Source organism: Tachysurus fulvidraco, chromosome 19, assembly GCF_022655615.1.
Source record: "Tachysurus fulvidraco isolate hzauxx_2018 chromosome 19, HZAU_PFXX_2.0, whole genome shotgun sequence".
Taxonomy (NCBI): Eukaryota; Metazoa; Chordata; class Actinopteri; order Siluriformes; family Bagridae; genus Tachysurus; species Tachysurus fulvidraco.
Window position 1 is genome coordinate 16,353,041 of NC_062536.1, and position 22,901 is coordinate 16,375,941.

At 43.5% G+C, this 22,901-nt stretch overlaps 1 protein-coding gene across 9 annotated transcripts in view; it reads right to left on the reverse strand.

Moving 5' to 3' along the window:
* The window catches only part of wnk1b (WNK lysine deficient protein kinase 1b), an 87,900-nt gene that overhangs the window by 11,526 nt on the left and 53,473 nt on the right, over positions 1 to 22,901 (reverse strand). For 4 of the 9 annotated variants that reach the window (XM_047804408.1, XM_047804411.1, XM_047804413.1 and 1 more), the window contains exons 6-27: positions 22,766 to 22,854; positions 20,768 to 20,987; positions 20,362 to 20,686; positions 19,691 to 19,875; positions 13,596 to 14,831; positions 11,977 to 12,066; positions 11,427 to 11,462; positions 10,673 to 10,831; positions 8,834 to 8,907; positions 8,309 to 8,465; positions 8,101 to 8,217; positions 7,580 to 7,687; positions 7,388 to 7,442; positions 7,151 to 7,294; positions 5,951 to 6,957; positions 4,520 to 4,600; positions 3,238 to 3,324; positions 3,008 to 3,044; positions 2,794 to 2,864; positions 2,151 to 2,638; positions 272 to 474; positions 1 to 56 (exon numbers count right to left, since the gene is read on the reverse strand). The exon at positions 1 to 56 is cut by the window's left edge and continues 145 nt beyond it. In XM_047804408.1, the coding sequence (XP_047660364.1) occupies positions 1 to 56; positions 272 to 474; positions 2,151 to 2,638; positions 2,794 to 2,864; positions 3,008 to 3,044; positions 3,238 to 3,324; positions 4,520 to 4,600; positions 5,951 to 6,957; positions 7,151 to 7,294; positions 7,388 to 7,442; positions 7,580 to 7,687; positions 8,101 to 8,217; positions 8,309 to 8,465; positions 8,834 to 8,907; positions 10,673 to 10,831; positions 11,427 to 11,462; positions 11,977 to 12,066; positions 13,596 to 14,831; positions 19,691 to 19,875; positions 20,362 to 20,686; positions 20,768 to 20,987; positions 22,766 to 22,854 (5,025 nt within the window). The remainder of the gene's footprint in view (positions 57 to 271; positions 475 to 2,150; positions 2,639 to 2,793; positions 2,865 to 3,007; positions 3,045 to 3,237; positions 3,325 to 4,519; positions 4,601 to 5,950; positions 6,958 to 7,150; positions 7,295 to 7,387; positions 7,443 to 7,579; positions 7,688 to 8,100; positions 8,218 to 8,308; positions 8,466 to 8,833; positions 8,908 to 10,672; positions 10,832 to 11,426; positions 11,463 to 11,976; positions 12,067 to 13,595; positions 14,832 to 19,690; positions 19,876 to 20,361; positions 20,687 to 20,767; positions 20,988 to 22,765; positions 22,855 to 22,901) is intronic. The other 5 variants (XM_047804410.1, XM_047804409.1, XM_047804414.1 and 2 more) reach the window with 5 other exon arrangements.

The following is a 22,901-nucleotide window of genomic DNA, read 5'->3' on the forward strand; positions in this document are numbered from 1 at the left end:
GGCCTGATGGGTCGGGTACACTGAGGGAGCACTCTGTGTAGATAGAGTGGTGCTCCCTAAAACACACACACACACACACACACACACACACACACACACACACACACACACACACACACACACACACACACACACACACACACACACACACACACACACACACACACACACATACACACACACACACACACACACGGCAGCTTGTTATTTTCAAGGCCATGTTTTTAATCACCCACTTCGTGTTTACGGATGTAAAAGAATAAAAGCGTACCAGGCTGAACCGGGCTCTTACTGCCCTGAGAACTAGTGCGGCTTGACTTGCTGCTTTTGCTCTTGGTGGGTCGGCGCCTGCGGCCAGCCATGTTCCCTGCAGGGGGGTTTATGATGGCGGGTGGGACTTTGCCAACTCGGCCGAAAAGGGCATCGATTTCCTCTTTCTGTCGAGCGTACAGAGCCTGACTCTCCATCATGTGCCTGAAAACACAACAATAATAATAATAATAATAATACGTTAAATAGAACACCATCGACCTCCGCAAAAGAATCACTACTTATAATAATAACTTACAAGAACAATAATAATAATATCTCACAATAGTTTTTAAGAGTATAGATTAGACAGAACGAGATATTGACTGTTGTTGAGAAAACAAACAAACAAAAACAAGACAATGGTGATGTGTAAAAAAAAAAAGGAAATGCAACGTAGGGAATAAAATGTAAAAAGTAAAAATATATATATCAGGGTTCCTACAGGTTTCTTCAAGTTAAATTCAAGTCTTTTTAAGACCTTTTTAAGACCATTTATATAAAAATTAATACCTATTTCACGTCCCTACCAGCAAAGAAAAACAAAATCCTTGAACTTGTGTTCAATTATTTTTCAAATGTGGAATGGGTAAAAGATAAGTCAAGCAGTGTGAAAAATATCGTTGTTCGTAGTCTCACGAACGGCGATTTGTTGACATTGGACACCGGTTCTTCTTTGATGTGGATAGCTAAACCAAACTTGGCTATGTAAGCTGTTTTGTCGGGACCGCAAGTAAACGTTTTAGCGATGTCGGAGTCAGGGAACGTGCACTTGAAAAGCTCTGAGATACCCTCATTTCCATTGTAGGACTGGTGTTCAGCGATTGTGTTGTTGAGTCCACAACACCTCAGCTTTCATTGTTGGTGTGGACCCGAAAGCTGTGCGCAGATCCACTCTAGTTGCGGCCATAGCTGGAGGGTCTGCAGCGCTAGCAGCAAGCTGGCTAACATTAGCTCCTGTTGCCACTCCATTCACATTAGCAGATAGCTAGCTAACATTAGTTGGTTGAAACACGCAGGCGATGGAAGGAGTGTGTTTTTGTCCATTGAGAGCGTTTATGTGCTTGGACGACTTGGCATGAGACTCTAATGCCTTCATTCCCATTGTACCTAGCTGAATCCTTTTTTTTGCATATGGCGCAAAATGCCTCAAAAACGTTGTTGTCCACTGGTTTTACCCAATGACGAAAAGAGTTTTTATCCAGGCACGCTTCATTAAATTTACATTTCCCCATAACCTCAGAATGAAATTGGTAGCTAGCCAAAGTAAAAACAAACTTTAAAAATATAACTGCGTGCGTCAGTCAACCTTTCCTGTGGAATGCTGAGATGGCTCATGGCGCGTGATTGCGGTATTTTGTACGGTGACCCGGGGCTGCGTTGCGTTCTCGATTATTGGTTCTGCCACTCTTTTATACTACGTCATTTAATCAAAAATAATCGTGGTTGACAAATGAAATTTTTGAGGAAAATTACAATATGGAGAATTTACATACAGCACAATTTTCAAGACTTTTTAAAGACTTTTTAAGGTATTATTTCCAAATTAATAAATTCAATGCTTTTAAGACCCCGTGGGAACCTTGTATATAAAATACATTTATGGATTAAAGCATTCCCATATACACTAAAGATATTTTTTACATTTTAATTATTAATTAATTATTGCATTCATTAAGAGTTTCTCAATCTATTCAGTTAAGATGAAAAAGAAGAAAATGTTTTTCCCCCCATGATGTAACTGTTTTGCCGCATCACTGTTCACAAAACTTAAACAAAACTGAAAACTGTGATGTATGTTGTAACAGTAATATTATATTAAAACACAGAGAGAAACGTACTTCTCACGTAGCTTGCTGATTTCCCGCTTGAAGTCCTCGTCTTCAAACTCGGAGTCATTATCACTGCTTAAGTAGGAGTTAAAGGAGTTGTTCATGCTCATCTGGCTCTTGCCCTCAGGGCTGAGTGCAGGGCCGTTTCCCAGAACTTGAGAACTCTGTTGTGGTGGTTCTTGAGTCTCTACATCACCATGTGTGGGAGTTACGGGCTCGACAGCGGCGCGACTCACAGAGAAACGTCCTACTGTGGTCTCGCTGTTGGTGGTCACCTGGAAGCGGCCGATCGTAGTGGGCTGGCCGGGTGACGCAGGGGGCAAACCGTCCACCACATCACCTCCTACCTCACGCAGAGGATGACAGGCCCTGTGCAGAGTGTTCTCAGGACTGGAGAGATTAGAGGATGAGGAAGAGGTGGATGAAGATGTAGTAGAGGAAGTTGAGTCACTAGAGGAGGTAGGAGGCAGCAGGGAAGAGTCATCGGCTTCTACCACCTGGAAGATGTGAAAGAAGGAAAGAAAAAGAAAAAAAAATCAAAGCAGTTAGACACGGTGAGAATTCACTACAGAAAATTAAAAACTAAAATATTTTTTTTTTTGTTAAATGATACTAAAAACATTAGATACAAAAGGGCTGTAATGATCCTCACCTGAAATCGGCCCAGTTTGAAACCTCCGGGTATGGGAACAGCCCCCAGGTCCCCTTCAAGAGAAAACGGAACTGAAAGAGACGTTAAATTAGTTAATAGATTAAAAGCCTGCGAAAATATCAGACTGGGTTTTTCCCCCCTCTTCATCTTTTTGCACTGCAAAACCTTTATTTTTAAAATAAAGTCATATTTTGGTAAAAGAGGCATCACACACCTGGCTGCCCTCCTGAAGTCACCCCGGTTTGAGAGAACTGCAGAAGAAAGAGAGAAAGAAGGAGAATTACATGATTATGTCATGCACGTACAGAGCACGGAGTGAACCTGTCCGCTACGGTGTGTTCTGAACACATCATCACGTTCATGATTATCCAGAGATTACAGTACAGTGTGTATATGTGTGACATGTGAGTGTCTTGTCTAAGCATGTTAGTCTGTACTGTGCACCTGACTGGTGACGTTGCTAACCGACACGGTCTCGGGGCTCAGAGCTCGTCTCAGCTGGGCATCCAGATCCTCCAGTGGCTGCTGGGACTAAAGGAACAAGCCGGTTATCTCGATAGTGCAGTCCACTTAGTCACATCGTATAAAAACAAAGCTATCATAAGAAAAAGCAGTGATTACATTCTGCATATAATAATAATAATAATAATAATAATAATATAAAGGCTTTAATGGAAGTCTGCTGAGCTTTTAGGACCAGAACAGTTGTTCTGAATCAAACAATAAAGTGCTTTTAAATAGGAAATTAAATGCTCTGTGTTCAAGTGTTCAATCTGTCCTTAAGCAATTTTTTGCTTTTTAAGCGTCTTTGCGTCAGGGAAAGTCACAGTTTCTTTCAAAAGCTAATCATCACATCGGAGTGTAATAATTTAGGAACAGGGATGAATGGCTTTCTTTACAGCTGCAGATTTCATGTTTCTAAGTGCAGCACAATTAACTAAATGTCCCAAAATTATATGTAAAATAATTCCTTTCCACAATTTCCTTCAGAACTCTTCAGAAACACAGGAAGAAAGACAGGAAGAGAGAGAAAGTGTGACATAAGGGTTAGTTAATAAGAATCACAGGCCTAATGAGGTTCATAGAAATGTGATGCCATGCAAAACTGATATTAATCTGATTAGCGAGAGCTCTGCATGCCTCACTTGTTTATTCAGGACAGTGGACAGAGATGGGGAGAGAGGGGGGCAGGAGAGAGAGAGAGAGAGAGAGAGAGAGAGAGAGAGAGAGAGAGAGAGGCAGGAGAGGGGGGGCAGGAGAGAGAGAGAGAGAGAGAGACGCAGGTGAGGGAGAGAGAGAGAGAGAGACAAAGACAGGAGAGAGAGGAAGGAGAGGGTGAGAGAGAGGGGGGGGGGCAGGAGGGGGTGAGAGAGAGAGAGAGAGAGAGAGGCAGGAGAGGGTTAGAGAGAGACAAAGGCAGGAGAGAGAGAGAGAGAGAGACAAAGGCAGGAGAGAGAGAGAGAGAGAGAGAGAGAGAGAGAGAGAGAGAGAGAGAGACAAAGGCAGGAGAGAGAGAGTGAGAGAGGCAGGAGAGAGAGAGAGAGAGAGAGAGACAGAGACAAAGACAGGAGAGAGAGACAGGAGAGGATGAGAGAGAGAGAGAGAGCGAGACAGACAGACAGGAGAGGGTGAGAGACAAGAGGGTGAGCCGTGTTTAACACGGTAAAGAGGTAGAAGACTAAACAACAGAAGCAAAGCAGTGATAGAAAAGAGAAGAGTAATGCACCTGAGTTAGACAAGGTCCCGGGAAGAGAGGCGGGTGTTCTGTGGGTGGCGTGCCGGCCTGCTCGGAGCCGACAGGCAACACCTGATGAGATGAAGATGAAGGTCAAACCACAGCATTTGGTACAGAGCAGAAAAGGCTAATGTGCCACCTATAGGCCACATGCAGCTTCCCAGAGGAACCACCCTTAAACTTTACAGACAGTCTGAGACTCTTATAGTTTTTATTCCATTAAAATCTATTCCACTAAAGAGCTAAAGCTATCTGGGTTTTACTGTGGTGATGTAATACAGTAGGTCAAAACATTTCCCCTCCACATTTAGCTTTATTTATACATTCCAACTGTTTTAAATAACATCCACCAGGTTTAAATGTTACATGTGAACAATAACACGTTTCCTATTTACTGGAGTATATTATTCCATATCAGCACATCTTTAAACTCCAAGAGCAGTTTAAGATATTTACGTAGACTATTTGAGTTTTGGAGTTCTGAGGGTTGGACAAAAAGGTTTCCTGTACATATATATTTATTTAGCATTTATATTATTTATCAAAATGTATCAAAATTTATTATTTATTAAAATGTATTTAAATTTATTAAAATGATATTAAAATGTATTATTTATACCCTTTATTACATTTATATTAAATTTATTTTAAATTTATTTTTACATTAATTTTACATTTATATTCCATTTATAGCATTTATTACATTTATATAAAATTTATTACATTTATATTAAATTTATTTTAAATTTATATTAAATGTATAGCATTTATTAAATTTATTTTAAATTTATATTACATTTATTTTACATTTATATTGAATTTATAGCATTTATTAAAATTTATTTTATTTGTATAAAAAAACCTTACATGAAGACTTTTAAGGTGGCTGCTTTTAAGGTGGACAAAAATGTATTTAGCATTTATAGAAGGGCTAATTTTTGGTCCCGTTCCTTTTGAGCAAGAGGCTGGTGATGGAATGACTGTTTATAGCTGCTATAACTCATGTGATAATAAGAACTAACTTGTGTTCAAAACATAATATGCAATAATATGAATAAAATTACCATTTTAATTCTTTAATAAATAAATCATTGGTAGAAAGGAATAAAACACTACAGGATGCTCGGTTATTGGGGAAAAAAAGCTGACTTCAAGCTGGAAGCTCTATCATTTTCTGATAACAGCACAATTCCAAATGTTTGATTCAACACATAATAAAAACACATGCATTAGATCTTGTGTAGAAGCCAAAGTTGTGTGTGTGGTGTTAAATAGCAGAATGGACATTCAGTAAGGTGTTAGTGATTCTACAGAATGAGGTTGCTGACAGAAAACGGAAATAAGTGTTTGTTCGTGTCAGCTGTTGTTATAAGATCTGATGTTTGGTTCTACCACCAACATCGGGACACGACGGCCACTTACCGGCAATCGGGACAATGGCGTTTTGCCGCCAGGGGTGGCGCTTGTGACAGGGGTGGTCATAGGAGAGCTCAGAGGTAAGCTAGTTGGAGGAAGAGGGGTAGTGCTAGAAGTGGTAGGGGAGGATGTCCCGGGGGCAGACGGCTCTGTGACACCGCTGTCAGTTGGGGCTGAAGGCGGACCAGCACTCATGTCCATGAAGAGCGAGCGCAGCTTCTTGTCTAGAGCATGGATGTCATCGATGCCTGGGGTTTTGCTTTGAAGGTCGCTCTCACATTCGGCGCACTGAGAATGGCCCTGATTGGGCAGCGTAGAAGGCTGCGCTTGGCTGTGAACCGGGGTGGGCTGCACCACAGGGGCACTGCTGGTGACTGGCATCTGTGGCAAAGAGGTGACCGAGATCGGCGCAACGACACCAGGGGTGGGCTGAGGTGTTTGAATAGCTGTGATGGGGGCAACAGGAGGGGTGATTTGGGCTATGCTGGAACTGACAATAGGTTGTTCTGTGATTCCAACAGGAAGAGAGTTGACATTGTTTACAATGGAAGCGTGTTGGCAGTGTGGAGCTACACCACCTGGGAGTGCTGTGCTGATAGTAGCGTGTACTGGGACTGTTGGTTGGAGAATAAGTGCAGAAGGGGATGAGGAATGCGGAGCTGAGAAAGGCTGAGCCGCCATAGCGGTCACAACAGGGTGACTGACAGGCAGGGTGATCTGAGGGGGTAAGGAGACCACTGCAGGTGTGAGTGAGGATGGCGGTGAGGAGGACAAAGAGGAGACTGTCAGAGGAGGCCCAGCTAGCTCAGAGGACTGTGGTGGAGATGACAGCATGGTAGTAGAGGGGGGAGGCAAAGCGCTAATTGCAGGTAACAACGGAGGAAGGGAGGTGTTGAGGGTCGGGGGCGCTGTGCTCGGCCCAGGGTCGTACTGGCCCTGACGGATCTCAGCAAACGCCTGCTGCAGAGAAAGCGTTGAAGCGGACTGAGACAGACCCATCGCAGGCAGTCCCGCTGTTGAGAAATACACACGATCACATAGTTAAACTGGCCTGTTAAACCAATGCAAACAGATTACTCTAATCACATAGCGGCAAGATGTCCTATCGTCCATGAACAATGGATTACAGTGTAATACGACATATTTTGACGCATTATGCATCAGCCAAAAATAATCATTACAACAGAAACAAATCATTCTGCTTACGTGCTGCAGACTGCTCGAATATAGGAGCAGGGGGTTGAACCGCGCTAAAGAATTGCTCCTTGAGTCTGGACTCAGGAACGGGACTGACGATGAACCTGCGGCCTGCCGAGGTTACCACATGTGTAGTGGTACTCACACCAGCACCTTGAATAAGACCAGAGACTCTAATGAACATCTCTAAAAAAAACACAACAGGTTAATCTTGAAAAAAAATGTAGCTGGATTGTGTGGATCTACCTGGCTGGAGCGTTGTGTACGGAACAGACATCGGCGCTTCGGAACTGTTCACAGTCTGTGGAACAAGAGCGAGTCTAACGTTAAACTTAAAGTTGTAAAGATGTACAAGGCAGTAAATGCAATTCAGTTGAACTCTCAGTATAACAATGTATATTAAAACAGAAGAGAATCCATATATTTTGGATGCAGTACCTGGTTGCCTTCCCTTTCAAGACCCCGTTCATCTGCAGTTTCAATAACCTCCCGCACCTGATCGACGAAGGACTCTCGCTCACTCTCCAGGATAAACTCGCTCTCAACCTGTTAGACAAAGTGCACAGAAACTACAGTATGTCTTAGGTATATAAAATATAGTAAAATAAATAAAGCACTGTGTGAATTACAAAGGGGGGGAAAAAACCTACATTCTACCCAGGACCTTAATTAACGTTCATTTTCCTTTTGTTTTTAAATAATGATGCCAAATTCTTCATTTAATTAAGTGAAACAAAATCTGTGTTCCAAACACTAGCACTTAATTAAGCCTGTTGATCCTGGAATTTGCCATTTTTTTCCGATCTTGTGCTATCGATTCATTTATAGCTGCAAGCCTTCGATGGTGCAACTCGGGACAAACATCTGGTAAGTGTTTGAAAAAGCGAAAACAAAACATTTTCGCCAATCTGCTGGAAAACCAGACCTGATTATAATGACTAGTGTGTGTGTGTGGTTACCATGATCTGGGCGATTTCCTCAGGATTATCTCCGTCCAGGTCGAACTTAAAAGTCACCATTTTCCTGTTGTGTGTTTCCAGCTGGCACTCGGCAACCCGGTCTCCCATATTAGAGATCTGAAAGACGGACGTCAAACGTGCATTAAAGTCTCGGTCACAAATAAAAACAGGATTTGACGTAGGAGACGGGACCGATCCGTGGACGTACGTTGAGCACGTTAAGTTTGGCTTTGGTGATCTTTTCATGGCGAGAGCGGCTTCGTACTGATCTGCGCTGGTGCCGTTTGGCCGAACGACCCTCGTGCCTGCCGCCGCTCGCGCCCTCGTTTCCGTCGCTCATGCCGGACGCCACATCAGAGTGGTTGCTAAAGGAAAAAAACATATATACACAAAACACATTTTAAACACGTTGGACAGCCACACAGAACTAACCATGCTAAAGGAGTAAAAAATAAATAAATAAATAATAGATATATATTTATCTTATTAATGAGCTGCAAATATGTTTTGTCTCTTTATAGTTCATTTTTTATGCTGTATAAAACATCTGTAAAATAAGATTCTCTTCTCGTACACATTACTTTTTCTTCACCGGCCTTGATCTGAAGCTGACAAACTCAGCTTATATCATGTGGATCGTGCGCCATACGAGTATATAAAGAATAGTGACAGTATGTAAATGCATTACAAATTAGAACGATCGATAAGCTATAATAAGGAAAATGATACGGACCTTTCAACTCCGCAAGGCATTGTTGGAGCCTGAAGCTGTGCCTTATCTGTAGTCTGAGAAGAAGTGAGGAACGCCTAGAATGAACATGAAGTAAATGTCAAAACTCAGCAACCGCCACAAGACAAGACAAGCAGTGAGTAGATCGAGAGGCTGAGTGAAGCTAGAAAGATAAAAATAAATAAAACTGATAAATAAATCAATAAAAGAATAAAAAAATAAACTTCACTTTACTCCACTCGATGAAAAACGTTTTAAGCAGCATATACGTATGAAGAACATCCAAAAGAATATGAGATACAGATAAAATATATAATATGTACTGCAAATTCCTTGCAACACAGTAACATGGCCAGCTCAGCTTGAGGTTATTTTGGCATGGCATCCTTTCCAGAGGTACCTGAGCCGCGGAGTCTGACGCCAGCCCGGGCTGCTCGGTAGGGGTGGGGACGGTAGCTACACAGATCGTTGGCACAGTGGTCGCAAGCGGCAGAGGAGGAAGAACTGTCATCGTTTGGGGCTGTGATGATGCAGTGAGCAGTGGTGAGTTAGACGCAGACGTTATGGATCCCGGTGCTGGGGAGGAGGGAACCGATGAAGCCACCACAAGAAGCGGCTGCTGTCCCTGGGCCACTGTTAGAGGGCCAGGAGACATAAAGCCCAGGCCAGGTACGGATGGCTGGGGGACATAGGAGAGGGGCAGTGGAGTAAGTGTGATGATCGGCTGGATGAAGGGTGAGTGATCTGGAGTCTGGATCGTAGGGGGCGATGAAGGCTGCAAGGCCAGATTCAGTAAGGGAAGAACACGATTCCATTTATGGACAACAATCAACCAACTAATCAATCAATCATATCAAATCAATAATACAAACAGAACAAACTAGCAGGGATCAGCATAACATCATGCCTCAGGCAACAACACAGGAGCACTGAAAATCCATTTTACTTGGGGGTGGGTGGGGGTGGGAGTGTTGGCGTGCCAATCCAAGTGCCGAAACAGACCTGAGTGCTTGCGAAAACAATCCAGGTAACAGGCATGATAAAGTACACATGAACAAACTCACAAAACCCACAGAATCAGTCTCTGTGCTCAGTGACTCACTCACACACACACACACACACACACACACACACAAGCAGTGGGATAATGCACACCACATCAAGACGGTGAAGGCTAAAGTGAGCGTCCATCCAGGATGGCTACCTGCACCAGAGCGAGATGAGCTGCCTGGTACTGAAAGAACAGATGCTCCATACACGGCGACGGGGACACGACTCGAGGACTAGTCTCACTAACACACTGCTGATAACGTGCAAACACACACACACACACACACACACACACACACACACACACACACACACACACACAAACAAACAACCACACACACACAAACACACAACCACACACACACAAAAACAAACCCACACACAGACACACACACAGGCAGCATGCCGAGAGGCAGGTCAGACCTGAACCTATACACTCATGTACAGTCAATACATTCAGGATAATTGCACTTAATGTGAAATTTCTAGTGTATTAAACGATTTACAGCTGTAGAAATGTCTAATGAACATTACGTCTGTCAGACCTGCTGTTATAGAACGTTATTCAACAGCAGTGGATTAATTTAGATGAACTGAACAAGTTCAGTTTGTGACACAAACTGACTGACTACACTCCTCTATTCGACCATAAGAATATAATAACATGTTACTAATGCTTAATAGACTGAGAGTGACTAGTAAAACCTACTACTAATAAGAATAGGTCTGTATTACGCATTATCTGTGCTAATATTAGACATGTGTGTGTGTGTAGATGTAGGTGTGTGATACCTGTGTAGCAGGAGACCCAGGCTGGATGTGTGTTTGGGCGATGATGCTCTGTTGGCCTGCGCTGGCCGGCTGTGCTGGAGGCTGCTGCTGTTGCTGCTGGGACAGTGAGATCGTGGCCTGCTGAGAGCCAGTGCTCAGAGGAACCTGCTGTGGGACCACCTGGAGTACAAAGAACAACATTCTCAGGTACGAAGCAGCCCAAACGATCATTTACACGTTTGTAGCACAGCTGGTAAAATAGCCTTATCCAAAATAAGTCTCACACTAGAATCTGTGTGTGCACCTCATAATGATCTGAAATGATCCGGTGCAGTTGATCATACATACGCCAACAAGCCAATACCTTCAGAGACCGATGTTATCTTCTATTAGTGGATGATGAGTACCGGCTGGAAACATTTATTACAGCAAATTTACCTTTTTTTTCCACCGGGCATGTGGGGACATGTATTGCTTGAATGGAGTAAATTCTATTGAAAATTCTATTGAAAATTCCATTTAAAAACTAGCAGTGCTGAAGACTGCCATGCCAAGCTTTTATAAACACTTTATATAGTTGGCAAGGCCAGGAGTAGCACAGCAAAGAGAGTAGTGTGTGTGTGTGGCAGAGTGAGTGAGTGAGTGAGTGAGAGAGAGTGAGAGAGAGAGAGAGAGAGAGAGAGAGAGAGAGAGAGAGAGAGAGAGAGAGAGAGAGAGAGAGAGAGAGAGAGAGAGAGGTGGTAGTGAGGTGGTTGGTTTGGGGAAGTTTCTCTACCTGCGAAGGGACTGCTGGGATGTAGTAACCTCCATACTATAAAAAAACAAAAACAAATACAACACAGTGTAAGGGATGGATGGATGGATGGATGGATGGATGGATGGATAGATAGATAGATAGATAGATAGATAGATAGATAGATAGACACACAGAGAGACCGAGAGAGAGAGACAGAGAGAGACAGAGTGAAACAGAGAGAGTGAGACAGAGAGAGATACAGAGAGAGAGAGACAGAAAGAGAGAGATACAGAGAGAGAGACCGAGAGTGAGACAGAGTAAGACAGAGAGAGAGACAGAGAGAGAGACCGAGAGAGTGATACAGAGAGAAAGAGAGCGAGAGAGAGAGAGAGAGAGAGAGAGAGAGAAAGAGAGGGTCATCTCTGACATCCACAGCTTTCACACGCAGGAGAGAATCCAGAGAAAGAAAGAAAAAAAGGAGGAAAGCGCATTTGCTTTTGCCCACACTGGCCACTGTAACAACCAAAAGGTGCTGGAGGGTAAAAGGTAAGCAGTAAAAGTGCTAGAAAGGTGCAGAATGTGGTCATACCTGTGGATTGACCGGGTCGCACCATGGTGTTTGCTGAGAGCTGCTGGAGACCATAGGAACAGCCGTACTGGACTGCGGAGGCGGAGCCTGCTACAGTACGGATAGTGAGAGACAGAAAAACAGGGATGGAGGAAGAGAGAGATGGTAGTGGAGGAAACAGATACAAACAAAAAGACAACACAAGTCAGAATAACATAAACAAGGATAACTGACTGACTGTTATTGAGCATTTCACACACGGACAGCATCACGAGTTAGTGTGGGAGTGAGTAGGGCTTCATGCATGTGGAACTCTAATAGGATTCAGAGCTTTAAGTTACTGTTAGCACTGAAATAGTACACAGGTTGTGCTTAGTGCCGTCGTGAACACGTCCTGGAATACATCTGGATTTCAGAAGCTTTCACACTTTTCCATAATGGAAGGGTGTGATAGAGCGAACCCTTAGAAAGCTGTAGGCAAGTATACTTGTCTCCCTGCCTCGCCTTCAGAGTGCACAAGTATAGTTGCACGAGGCAGTTTTGCCTTACCTTCGCCTTGTGCCTACTATCACAGAGCTACATTGAAGCAAAAAAAAAAAAAAAAAAAAAAAAGTTCCCCAAGCAGGTGAGACGGGAAAAAAATCGAGAAATTAAAACGAAAACGTGAAATAAAAAGCAAGATATGGAATTGCAGGATGGCAGCGATGTCAGATTTCTAAGGGTTAAAATGAACAAACTTTCACGCTGAAGGCAAAACTAAAATCCATTACAATAACAAATGATACAAATTTTTATTCAATGTGTATGTCAATAAAAGTGAGACAAAATGAGAAAGTTAAAAATAGTACACCGTTTTAACCGTTTCCAGCCAACTACAATAAGGCACCAGCTCTATAAAAAAGCAGTAAATAAATATAATAAAATAAAATAAAATAAAACAAAACAATACCATGTGGCTGAAACAACTAGCTGCGATATTAAAAAAGCATGGAAAAGGGACTATAATGTGGAGAAGTAAACCTGCTCCAAGCCCCGATTTCTGTCGTATGTTTGTGTACGTTTGAAAATGCAAATTCTCAGTTACCTCTGGAACCCTCTCGCGCGTGACGCCTTAACGTACGTACGTTCGTTCGTTCGTTTATTTAGTCTCTAAATAAAATTACACACATAAATGCTCCCTTCAGGAAAAAGAGAGGGTCTCCGTCCGAACGTCGAATTTGCATGTTAACGTTACAGATATACGGTGAACATCATACAGACCGTATATCTTCAAACCCACACATCGTATATCGTTTAATATAAACATACAGACAAAATCGTACTTACTCATATAGAAACGTCTGGAAAATAACAAACAAGACAACACGTCACCAGTTTGTTAATCGTACAAACAAAAAAACCCCCACAAAAAACAAAAGACAAAGGGGTTTCAGAAGGCAGGTTTACTTACACTTTGCCCTAAAAGCCCTAGCATAAATTACAACCTTATATTGAGTTATGCATGGCTGGAGAGGGTTAAAACCACAACCACGGGGACAAACTGAATCGAAAAAAAAAGAGAGAGAGAGAGAGAGAGGGAGAGAGAGAGAGAATGTGGGGGTTCGGGGAAGAGGGTAAGAAGAGCAGGTGGGTGTAATCACCAAAGCAGAACCCTGAAGGCTCAGAGCAGGCTCGTGGTAAGGAAGCTCAGGCTGGATGGTGGTTTGTCGGGTCCAGGAGCTCTGTAGAGTGCTGATATGAGAGCTGGATGGTTCAGACAGAGGGATGAAGAGATAAGAGTGGTGAGTGGGAGGATGGCCCTCGCACATTCCGCTTCCTCTTTCGGACGTGTAAAGTTGTGTCGTCTTGTGGGGGATGGACTGAGCGAGCGAGGCATCCAGACCCGGGCGTCCTCCATGCGGAAGAGGCGGCGAGTGAAAGTCTCCGGTATCGGATGAAGTCACAGAGTCGCTGGAAGGATCCGGGCTGCGCTCTTTTTGAGCTTGGAGCAACAGCAGGCTTCCTGGAGGCAGTGGCATCTCCGGGCTGGTGTAGCTCCCCAGCTCCTCTGTGACCGGCTGCAGCCGACTGCACGGCCCCGTGTTTCCCGAAGCCTCCTCCAGACTCAGCTCCATAGAGCCACGCCGGGCTCGGTACAGTCTTGCTGCCAGAGCTCCCTGCTCTGCTTGGATGTTGTGCATGTGGAACTCGAAGGCAGTGCTGGGATCAGGAGCCAACACTGGTGGAGCAGAATGAGGAAATGGTGGATGAGTCTGGTAGCAGGATTCTTGGGATACACTAACCGGTGCTGGCTGAGGGATGGGACTGTGGTTCAGGCGCATGAGGCTCGGGATGTGTGAGTGTAGGTAGCCTGGGCTAGGCTGAGGGCTCTCGTACGCCAGACTCGCAGCAGCCTGCATTTGCTGGTGGAAGTTGAGCTGGTTGAGCTGATGTGCTGTTATTGGGTATCCACTGTACGCCATGGCCTCCAAGTGGTCCAGCAGGGCGGCCTGGTTGAGGCTCAGTCTACGAACTGCCTCCTCCTGCTCCATCCGGATGTCCTTGTATTCCTGTAAGGACTCTGCCGAAGCCTGCATGTGCTCTGCCAGTCTATGAGCTGCTATGTTCGCTGGCAGGAAGTGTGACGGCTCATGAGCTTCGATGCTAGAGAACGGGTGGAGGCTGCTCCCGTAGCTGCGGTAGGCTGGCTGAAAGTGCCGTGTATGGGCCTCTAAGATGGAGGTGCTCTTCCGGCGCTGAACGTTGAAGCCTTTGGGTGGGCAGGATGGCGGCGGAGAGAAGGAGATGGGCCGCTCGGGGATGGAGGGGAAGGAGAGAGGCGGTTCACACAAACCCGAGCCCCCTCCACCTCCATACGGCTGAGCCAGAGACTGCGGCTAAAGTGACAATAACAACACATTGCATCGTCGTGAGGTAGCAGAAGAAATGCAGCATCGTACAAATACACAGAGAGCAAGACATAGAAATAATAGAGCAGATAAACTCATCACAAAGCAAAGAAACCTCAAGAGTGTAGCACAAAGGTATGAAACGTTTAAAAGCAGGAATGTACTGTAGCAGAATATAGGTGTGAAATTAAATACAGGATGGAAGTTGCGTAGCTCCATTTCCAATGATTGCTGATGCTCTGGTGATAAAAATATATAAACATCAGGGGATCAGCAGTCAGCCCTAGTTTCCAGAAGAACGCAAAACCCCTAGGCATCTGTATTTAATGTGAAAAGGAGCGCTTGCGGTGGGACGGCCTCGGAAACGTAAAGCACACCAGCATCTGAAAGCGTTAATGGCATCATCGAGATGCAGATTTTTGTGTCAGATACTCGATACCTACGATTTAGGATGTGTGTTATATCTATCACTAATGCTTTGTAACGTTTAAAGATGGGGTATCCGTTGTTTGAGAAATGCTTCAGAAAACTGCGTCGGGCCGACAAACAAAACAAAAATCAAAACTAACGTGTAGCCAATGAGCAGAAAGGGGCGTGTCTTGTCAATATGGGCGGAGAGAGAACTCCGTCGGCCACATATTCACAGGTTGGAGTTTCCCGAGTCAATAACTCCTGAGCTAAACGCTGTTACTACACAAATAACACCTCTTTTCTATCGTAGTAATGTAGAGAGGCAGCTACAACCACGTTTTGTGTAGTAACAGCGTTTAGCTCAGGAGTTATCGACTCGGGAAACTCCGACCTGTGAATATGTGGCTGACTTTACTTAAGACGCCGAGGCGCTTTTTTCCTTCTCGATAGGTGAGTAACGTTGGTTTTGCTTTGTTACACAGAACTAATATATGCCTTTGTCCTTTACATGATTATGCTTGTGTGGCATTTTTGCTTGTTTGTTTATCTGCAATCGTATTGTTCTTCCCTTCAGCTATGATAAAGACACATTTCTTTCCATTAGTTGCCTGGGTTACGTATGTATGTGTGGGCGGAGCTATCGATACAGGGGTGGGACCTATTTGGGTTAGGGGCGTGTTTGTTTTGGTGATTTTATGTGTCAACATTGGCTTTCAAACAACGGAGACCCCACCTTTAAGCCCTTATTCTGAGAAATATGTGAGTTTAAGCTTTCTATCAGTTCCAGATCCCCCCAAAAAAGTCTCAGGTGACTGTAATAGTAAAGTCTGTAAAGTCAAGAGATTAAAGTTATAACAGACACAGCACCTTTCTGTGACTCGCTCCTTTACGAGCCCATTTTTACCCAATTCTAAAAATCGTCTGTTTATTATATTACCGACAAGATTTTCCAGGTTCTTCCTAGAGATTTACAGTGAAATAAAAATGTGTGCAGATGTGAACTAAAAAGATCCCATTAATGTCCTGTTCATTTCCTATCTCGTACTTCTGCTCCTTCTTTATATCAGGGGGAAAAAAGGATGTCGTTTGTAGTTTAAAATAAACGTATTTTATCTATGTAGGCCAATGAGAGATAGCGTTGCTAAGTAACAAGCAGGAGAAATTTCCCCATTGTGGGACGAATAAAGGTCTATCTTATAAGGACTGAAACTGCTGGGTTATTTAGTCTAAATGTGCTGTGTCACTGAGGCAGGCTGCCACTGAGGTGTGCCTTAATCTGAAAAATGGTGACAGTGGATGTTGCTTTAAAGGGACAGACCAATTACGTGAGAAGAACACAGCGTTCGATGCAGAGGACTAAATAAGGACTGAGAATAATTTCTGACTTTATATAATGGCCTATTTTATCACTATACGGCCTACAGATTAGCATGTGGCGTCGTTTCTATGCAGTATTTATATATGGACATATAGCGTATAATCACATATTAGTTTCAGATGCCAGTGCCTGTGTGCACCTAACTGAGGCCCGACCCATCAGACGCTCCTTCTTCACCCAGTCACACTAACATACAGGGCTGGCAAAGAGTGCTGGGAGGCTGGCACGTCGCCGTGGTAACACACACTCCAGCGCCTTGGACAGACGGCCTGCGAACGTCTCGCCGTCTGACGTCCCCGGTCTGGGTGAGAGCACCGGAGGAGGAGTGGAGGGAAGCTTGGGAGGGTACGATGGAGAAGGAGCACAGGGAAAGCAGGGCACGCAAACGGACATGCTACGACCACGACGCGCAGCGGGAGGTGGAGACGGCTGCGGGCGAAGGAGGGAGTAGATACGTAAACATACAGAGGAACCGATGTAACAGAGGAAAATGGATAAATAACAGAATCAAATATAATGGATAACAAAAAAAAAACTTAACTTAATAAAAGACGAACAGAATATCAATCCTCACAGGTACCAGAAAACAAACACTGGATAATTAACACTGAATGCTAGTAGAGGATGAATGCTATAAGAACTTTAAGGAAAAAAAGGAAGTTAAAAAAAACCACACATTTAGAAATGTCCTAAAATGTATGGATTAAAACGATTAATTTAAATAAAATGATAAATAAATAATTATCTATCTATCTATCTATCTATCTATCTATCTATCTATCTATCTATCTATCTATCGTTTTTAGGTCTGTAGTAAAGACATTTAAACACATCGAAACACAAGGACAAATAATAATAATAATAATAAAAAACAATGAATACAAGTAACCATGTGACATAAAAAAAAAAAGAAATAAAAAAGCTAGGAGACATCAGTGCCATGTAGACTCCAGACTCATCATCAGTTTCTCAGATTATTTGATATTTCCAGATTATCGCAGCAAAGACGAAACAATTACAAAAATAAATAAATAGCTAATATCAATATGTCCCATTAATATGTAAAAACAAGAGAATTGTTTTAAAAACATGAGATTATTAAACCTGCAGACCAGCGATAACAGAAAATTAGGATTTGTTTAACTTCAGAAATTCAACCCAAAGTGTTGACCCCCCCGGGGGTGGCTCAGGGTGATGCCGGGGGGGCACGTGTGACCCCGGGTAACATGCTTTTTTTTGCCGCAGGGAGTAGGGATTTTTTTTGCACCTAGCAAGAGCACACAGCACAGAGCAGGAGGCATGAAGTGCAGATAACAAACCCTTAAGAGACACCATGGAAAACTATTTAACATGGATGAAAAGAAAGGCGAAGAGAGACGGAGATAATGAGACAGACGCAAGTCTCCCGAAAGCTAAGATGAGTAAATATGACTAAAGCGTATGTAGCGCTTGGCTTCGCTGTGACTACGGTGGGAGACGAGGAAAGGCTGGTATGTTCACTGTGTATAAAAATGTTGGCATCGGACAGCATGAAGCCGAATAAATAAAGGTGTCACTTAAAGACATTCCACCCCAATCACGCTGATGAGCAGCTGGAGTTATTTCAGCTAAAACGTGCCGAATATTGCCAACGATCGTCCCGCTTTGTGAATGCTACTGCAGTAAACCAGCGAGCACAGTTAGCATCATATAAGGTGGTGTACCAAATCGCTCAGTGCAAAAAAACCCAAAACAGACAGACAGAGAGAGAGAGAGAGAGAGAGAGAGAGAGAGAGAGAGGGAGAGAGAGAGAGAGAGAGAGAGGGCAGTGATGAACTGATGGGAGTCTGGTCCTCAGCACAGCACTGCTATGTTTTGCAAAAAACAAAACTGAAATGTGGATTAATAAACCAAACAAATAAAAAAACTCTGACAACGTAATACATAAAAGTGTGGGGATGTGGAGGAAAGCCAGCATGAGAGAGAGAGAGAGAGAGAGAGAGCGCACAGGAGCAGTGATGGTTAAGTCTGTGTGTGTGTGTGTGTGTGTGTGTGTGTGTGTGTGTGTGTGTGTGTGTGTGTGAGAATGAGATGGAGTAAGACAGAGAGAGAGAGTGAGAATGAGAGAGACAGAGTGAAAGAGGGTGAGAGAGAGAGGGAGGGGGGAGAGAAAGAGAGAGAAAGAAAGCGAGAGAGAGAGAGAGAGAGAGAGAGAGAGAGAGAAAGAGAGAGAGAGACACAGACAGACAGAGAGAGTGAAAGAGAGAAAGTGAGAGAGAGAAAGGGCCATTTGAAAGCAGACCCATTGGAGTGTTGTAGTCTTTCACAGGCGTCGTTCCTTAAACAAACCACAACCTCAAACAAACCACTGCACCACACCATAAAAAGAAAAGGGGTTAAAACATGCACCACGAACATTCACATAAACATCAAGATCAAACTAGCGCCATTCATCATGCATGTGGATCTGATCCCTAATCTAGTGTCTTCTCCACTTCTCTAGCTTTAACCTTTACTGTGTGGGGCTTCCTTAGGGCGACCTCTCTGATAACCTCTATTGATAATAGTCCTTCGTGTAAAATAACGACATCTCTATGTTTTATTATAGTGAGCGCAAATAACCCTATTAGATTTGACCAGAAAGTTCAGCGGTCCTTTTTTTGTGAGGCTTTAATCCAACTTTACGAGGAACAACACACTCAGGATCATAATCCATGACAGAGAAGCTGTGAAGTGGCTCGATGTGAAGCAGGTATGAAGCCTAAACATTGCATCCTAACCACTGACCGGTCCTTAAACTGCTCTGATTCTCTTCTTCACTAGATATGATTCGGGTCTCTCAGAATATATGTTTTGAGGTATATAAACTGAATAATGCATGAGCTATGAGCTAAATCGCCATTTTGACAGAACGATAGCTTACAAATTGATGAATTACTGGTTCTGCTGCTCTACAGCACAACAACAAGAGGCTGCAGACATCATGGTGGGAAATAAACTACCTAAGGAAGCTATGCTCTCTCTACACTAAGCTGCTTGTCTGCCTCTCGGTCACTGTGAGCGAGGGTGTGGGTCTTACCATAGGCTGTGGGGGGAATGCAGAGTGCTGCTGGGTAGTTTGGGAGGCAGTGGGGTAGGAGGGCTGTACAGGCTGCTGCTGCTGGGGGATCTGATGAGATGCTGCAGGAGAACTATACGACATGGTGAGCTGACTCGGCGGCGTCTCGGAGAAGACGGACGAACCATGTCCGCTGTCCACCGTGGCTTCAGCCGGGAAGAGAAAGTGCAAAATATCACACACACACACACACACACACACACACACACACACACACACACACACACACACACACACACACACACACACACACACACACACACACACACACACACACACACACACACACACACACACACACATCATGGGACGAATCAGAATCTCCAATGAAAACAAAATAATAAGTCTGACCTTCACTAAGCTTAAATCAAATCATGCACTGGAACACTCAGTGAGGATTAGGGCTGGTCAGATTGTTTTTGTATTTAAATACTTTAATATGAATGAAATTGAAACTGAAATGAAACTGAATATTAATTAGTTTTACAATATGGAAGTGGAAAACCTTTAACTTTGATTCAGTGACAGAAGAATTTCCATACGTGCCATGTTGGGAATTAATCCCACTTTAGGAGCAGTTTTGGGTTTGTCAGGGATTGAGAGGATGGTTATGTTTCACTACTAGTACGTACTGGCTCCTTGTTGGTACTGCAGCTGTTGGTGTTGGTCCATGTCACACTCCTCTGGTTCCAGCTGTCCTGGACCTGGAGTGGGTGGCTGGAGGCTGCACGGAGTCTGAGTGGCTCCTGGTGTTCCTGGAGGTCCGAACTGCAAGACCTTCTGAGACTCGCTCAGCTGTTGTTGTTGTTGTTGTTGATCACTTTCCTGTTTGCGCTTCTCCTGCTCCTCTCGCACTAACTTTCTCTGTTCTCGTTTACGGCAGATCAGCGACACGCGGTCTTTGATGGCCTTGGCCATGGTCTTGTGGTCAGCCTCGCACACGTATCCAGACTCCACCTGTAAATCAAGGCGTGTTATACAGACAGATTTATAAACATGGAGCTTAGAGCTACAGAAAACTTTAAAAAGGGAACCCACCATTTCTTGGGCCACATCTTCAGGCACATCTTTATGGAGGTCAAAAGAGAACTCGATAGCTTCGTTGTCTTTATATTTGCCTTTCAGCTTTTTGGCGTCTTCGATACGCAGCCAGAGCTTGATGGCGATCATTTCTCCATCGTCTTCCTCAGCCAGCTCCACTCGCACTCCTGTCTCCTCTTGGAAGAAGGCATGGTTCAACAGGACTTTTATAGCATATCTGAGAGAGAAAGAGGGGAGAGAGAGAGAGAGAGAGAGAGAGAGAGAGAGAGAGAGAGAGAGAGAGAGAGAGAGTTAGAGTGAGAGAGAGAGTGTGTGTGTGTGTGTGAGAGAGAGAAATAGAGAGATAGAAAGAGTGAGAGTGAGTGAGTGAGAGAGAGTGTGTGAGAGAAAGAAAGAAAAAGAAAGAAAGAGACAGAGAGAGAGAGAAAGAGAGAAAGAGAGAGAAAGAAAGAAAGAAAGAATGTGAGAGAGTGAGAGAGAGTGAGAGAAAGAAAGAGAGAGAGTGAGAGAGAGACAGAGAGAGAGACACACAGAGAGACAGAGATAGAGAGAGGGGGGCAGAGAGAGAGAGAAAGAGATAGAGAGAGAAAGAGAGAGAGATGTAGATGATACTTAGGGATCAGTTTCACTTAAGTTAAACCAAACAACTTACTAAATAAAAAGTCAGTCACATGACATGCTGTCAAATTTCTAAATGGAAAAAAATTTGTTTGTGGAAACAAATAATAATAATAATAATAATAATAATAATAATAATAATAATAATAATAATAATAATAATAATAACAATAATAAAAGTTTGATTTAGAATTAAATTGATATTAATTTACAAATGCTGTAACAACATAGTGGCAAATCATTAGCACAACCTGAGTCCAAGTCAGTGATTATATTCATTAGCCCGAGCGTTCGCATCGCTCGACACGCTCCAGTTACATTACTTAATGTGCCTCATTATGCTGTCTAATGAATGTGAACAGGAACACATTTATATCTGCTTAAACTTTTGTACACTTTAGAAGATAAAAATAAAAAGCTGAATCCAGACAAATGTGGACATGTTGAACAATAACACAGCCATGATGAGCAACAGAGATGCAAAGCTGTGTAAACGTCTGCACTCACACTGTAATGTCACACTGTAATGTCAGAGACTGAGCTCAGCTTTAGCTACATTCACATGAGAAGTAGCAGTTGGACAGAAAGATAAGAACTGGATAAAAGATGAAGATGCACATATCTGTGTCAGGACATATTCTTACTCTGTAAATAAACATCTACACTGGAGAAAAGCCCAGATCAATCAGAAGCTGAGAGATTACAGCAAAATACTGTCCTCATTTTCTCTCTCACTCACTCACTCACTCACTCACTCACTCACTCACTCACTCACTCACTCACTCACTCACTCACTCACTCACTCACTCACTCACTCACTCACTCACTCACTCACTCACTCACTCACTCACTCACTCACTCACTCACTCCCTCACTCACTCACTCACTCACTCACTCACTCACTCACTCACTCACTCACCGTTCTCTCTCTGTGTCTCACTTGCTCTCTCTCTCTCTGTTGCTCTGTCTCTAACTCTGTCTCTCTCACTCACTCACTCAGTCAGTCTCTCTGTCTCACTCTGTCTACCTCTCTCTCTGTGTCGCGCTCTCTGTCGCTCTCTCTGTCTCTGTCATTCTCTCTCTCTCTCGCTTGCTCTCTCTCTCTCGCTCGGTCTCTCGCTCTCTCTCTCATTTTCTCTCACTTGCTCTCTCTCTCTCTCTCTGAATCAGATTAATTTTATTGGTGTCACTGATATCCAATTTTTTTGTTTTATTTATTCCTTTGATCTGGGGCATCGGAGGGGTTCCACCTCTAATTAGACCTAAATTAAACTAAATGTGTGTGTGTTTGTGTGTGCGCGTGTGTGTGGTGCTCACCATCAAATCCAACACACCTCTCATAATTCTAATAAAAAAAGCAAGAGAACAACAGCTTACCTTTCGTCTTTGTTCTGTCGAATGCAGCCTTCGATGATCTCCTTCACCTCAGGTATGGCCACCTTATCAAAGCTGCTGGGTTTCACACCCTGCACAGTGAACACAACCAGATAAGACCGCGAATCATAGTGTGGTT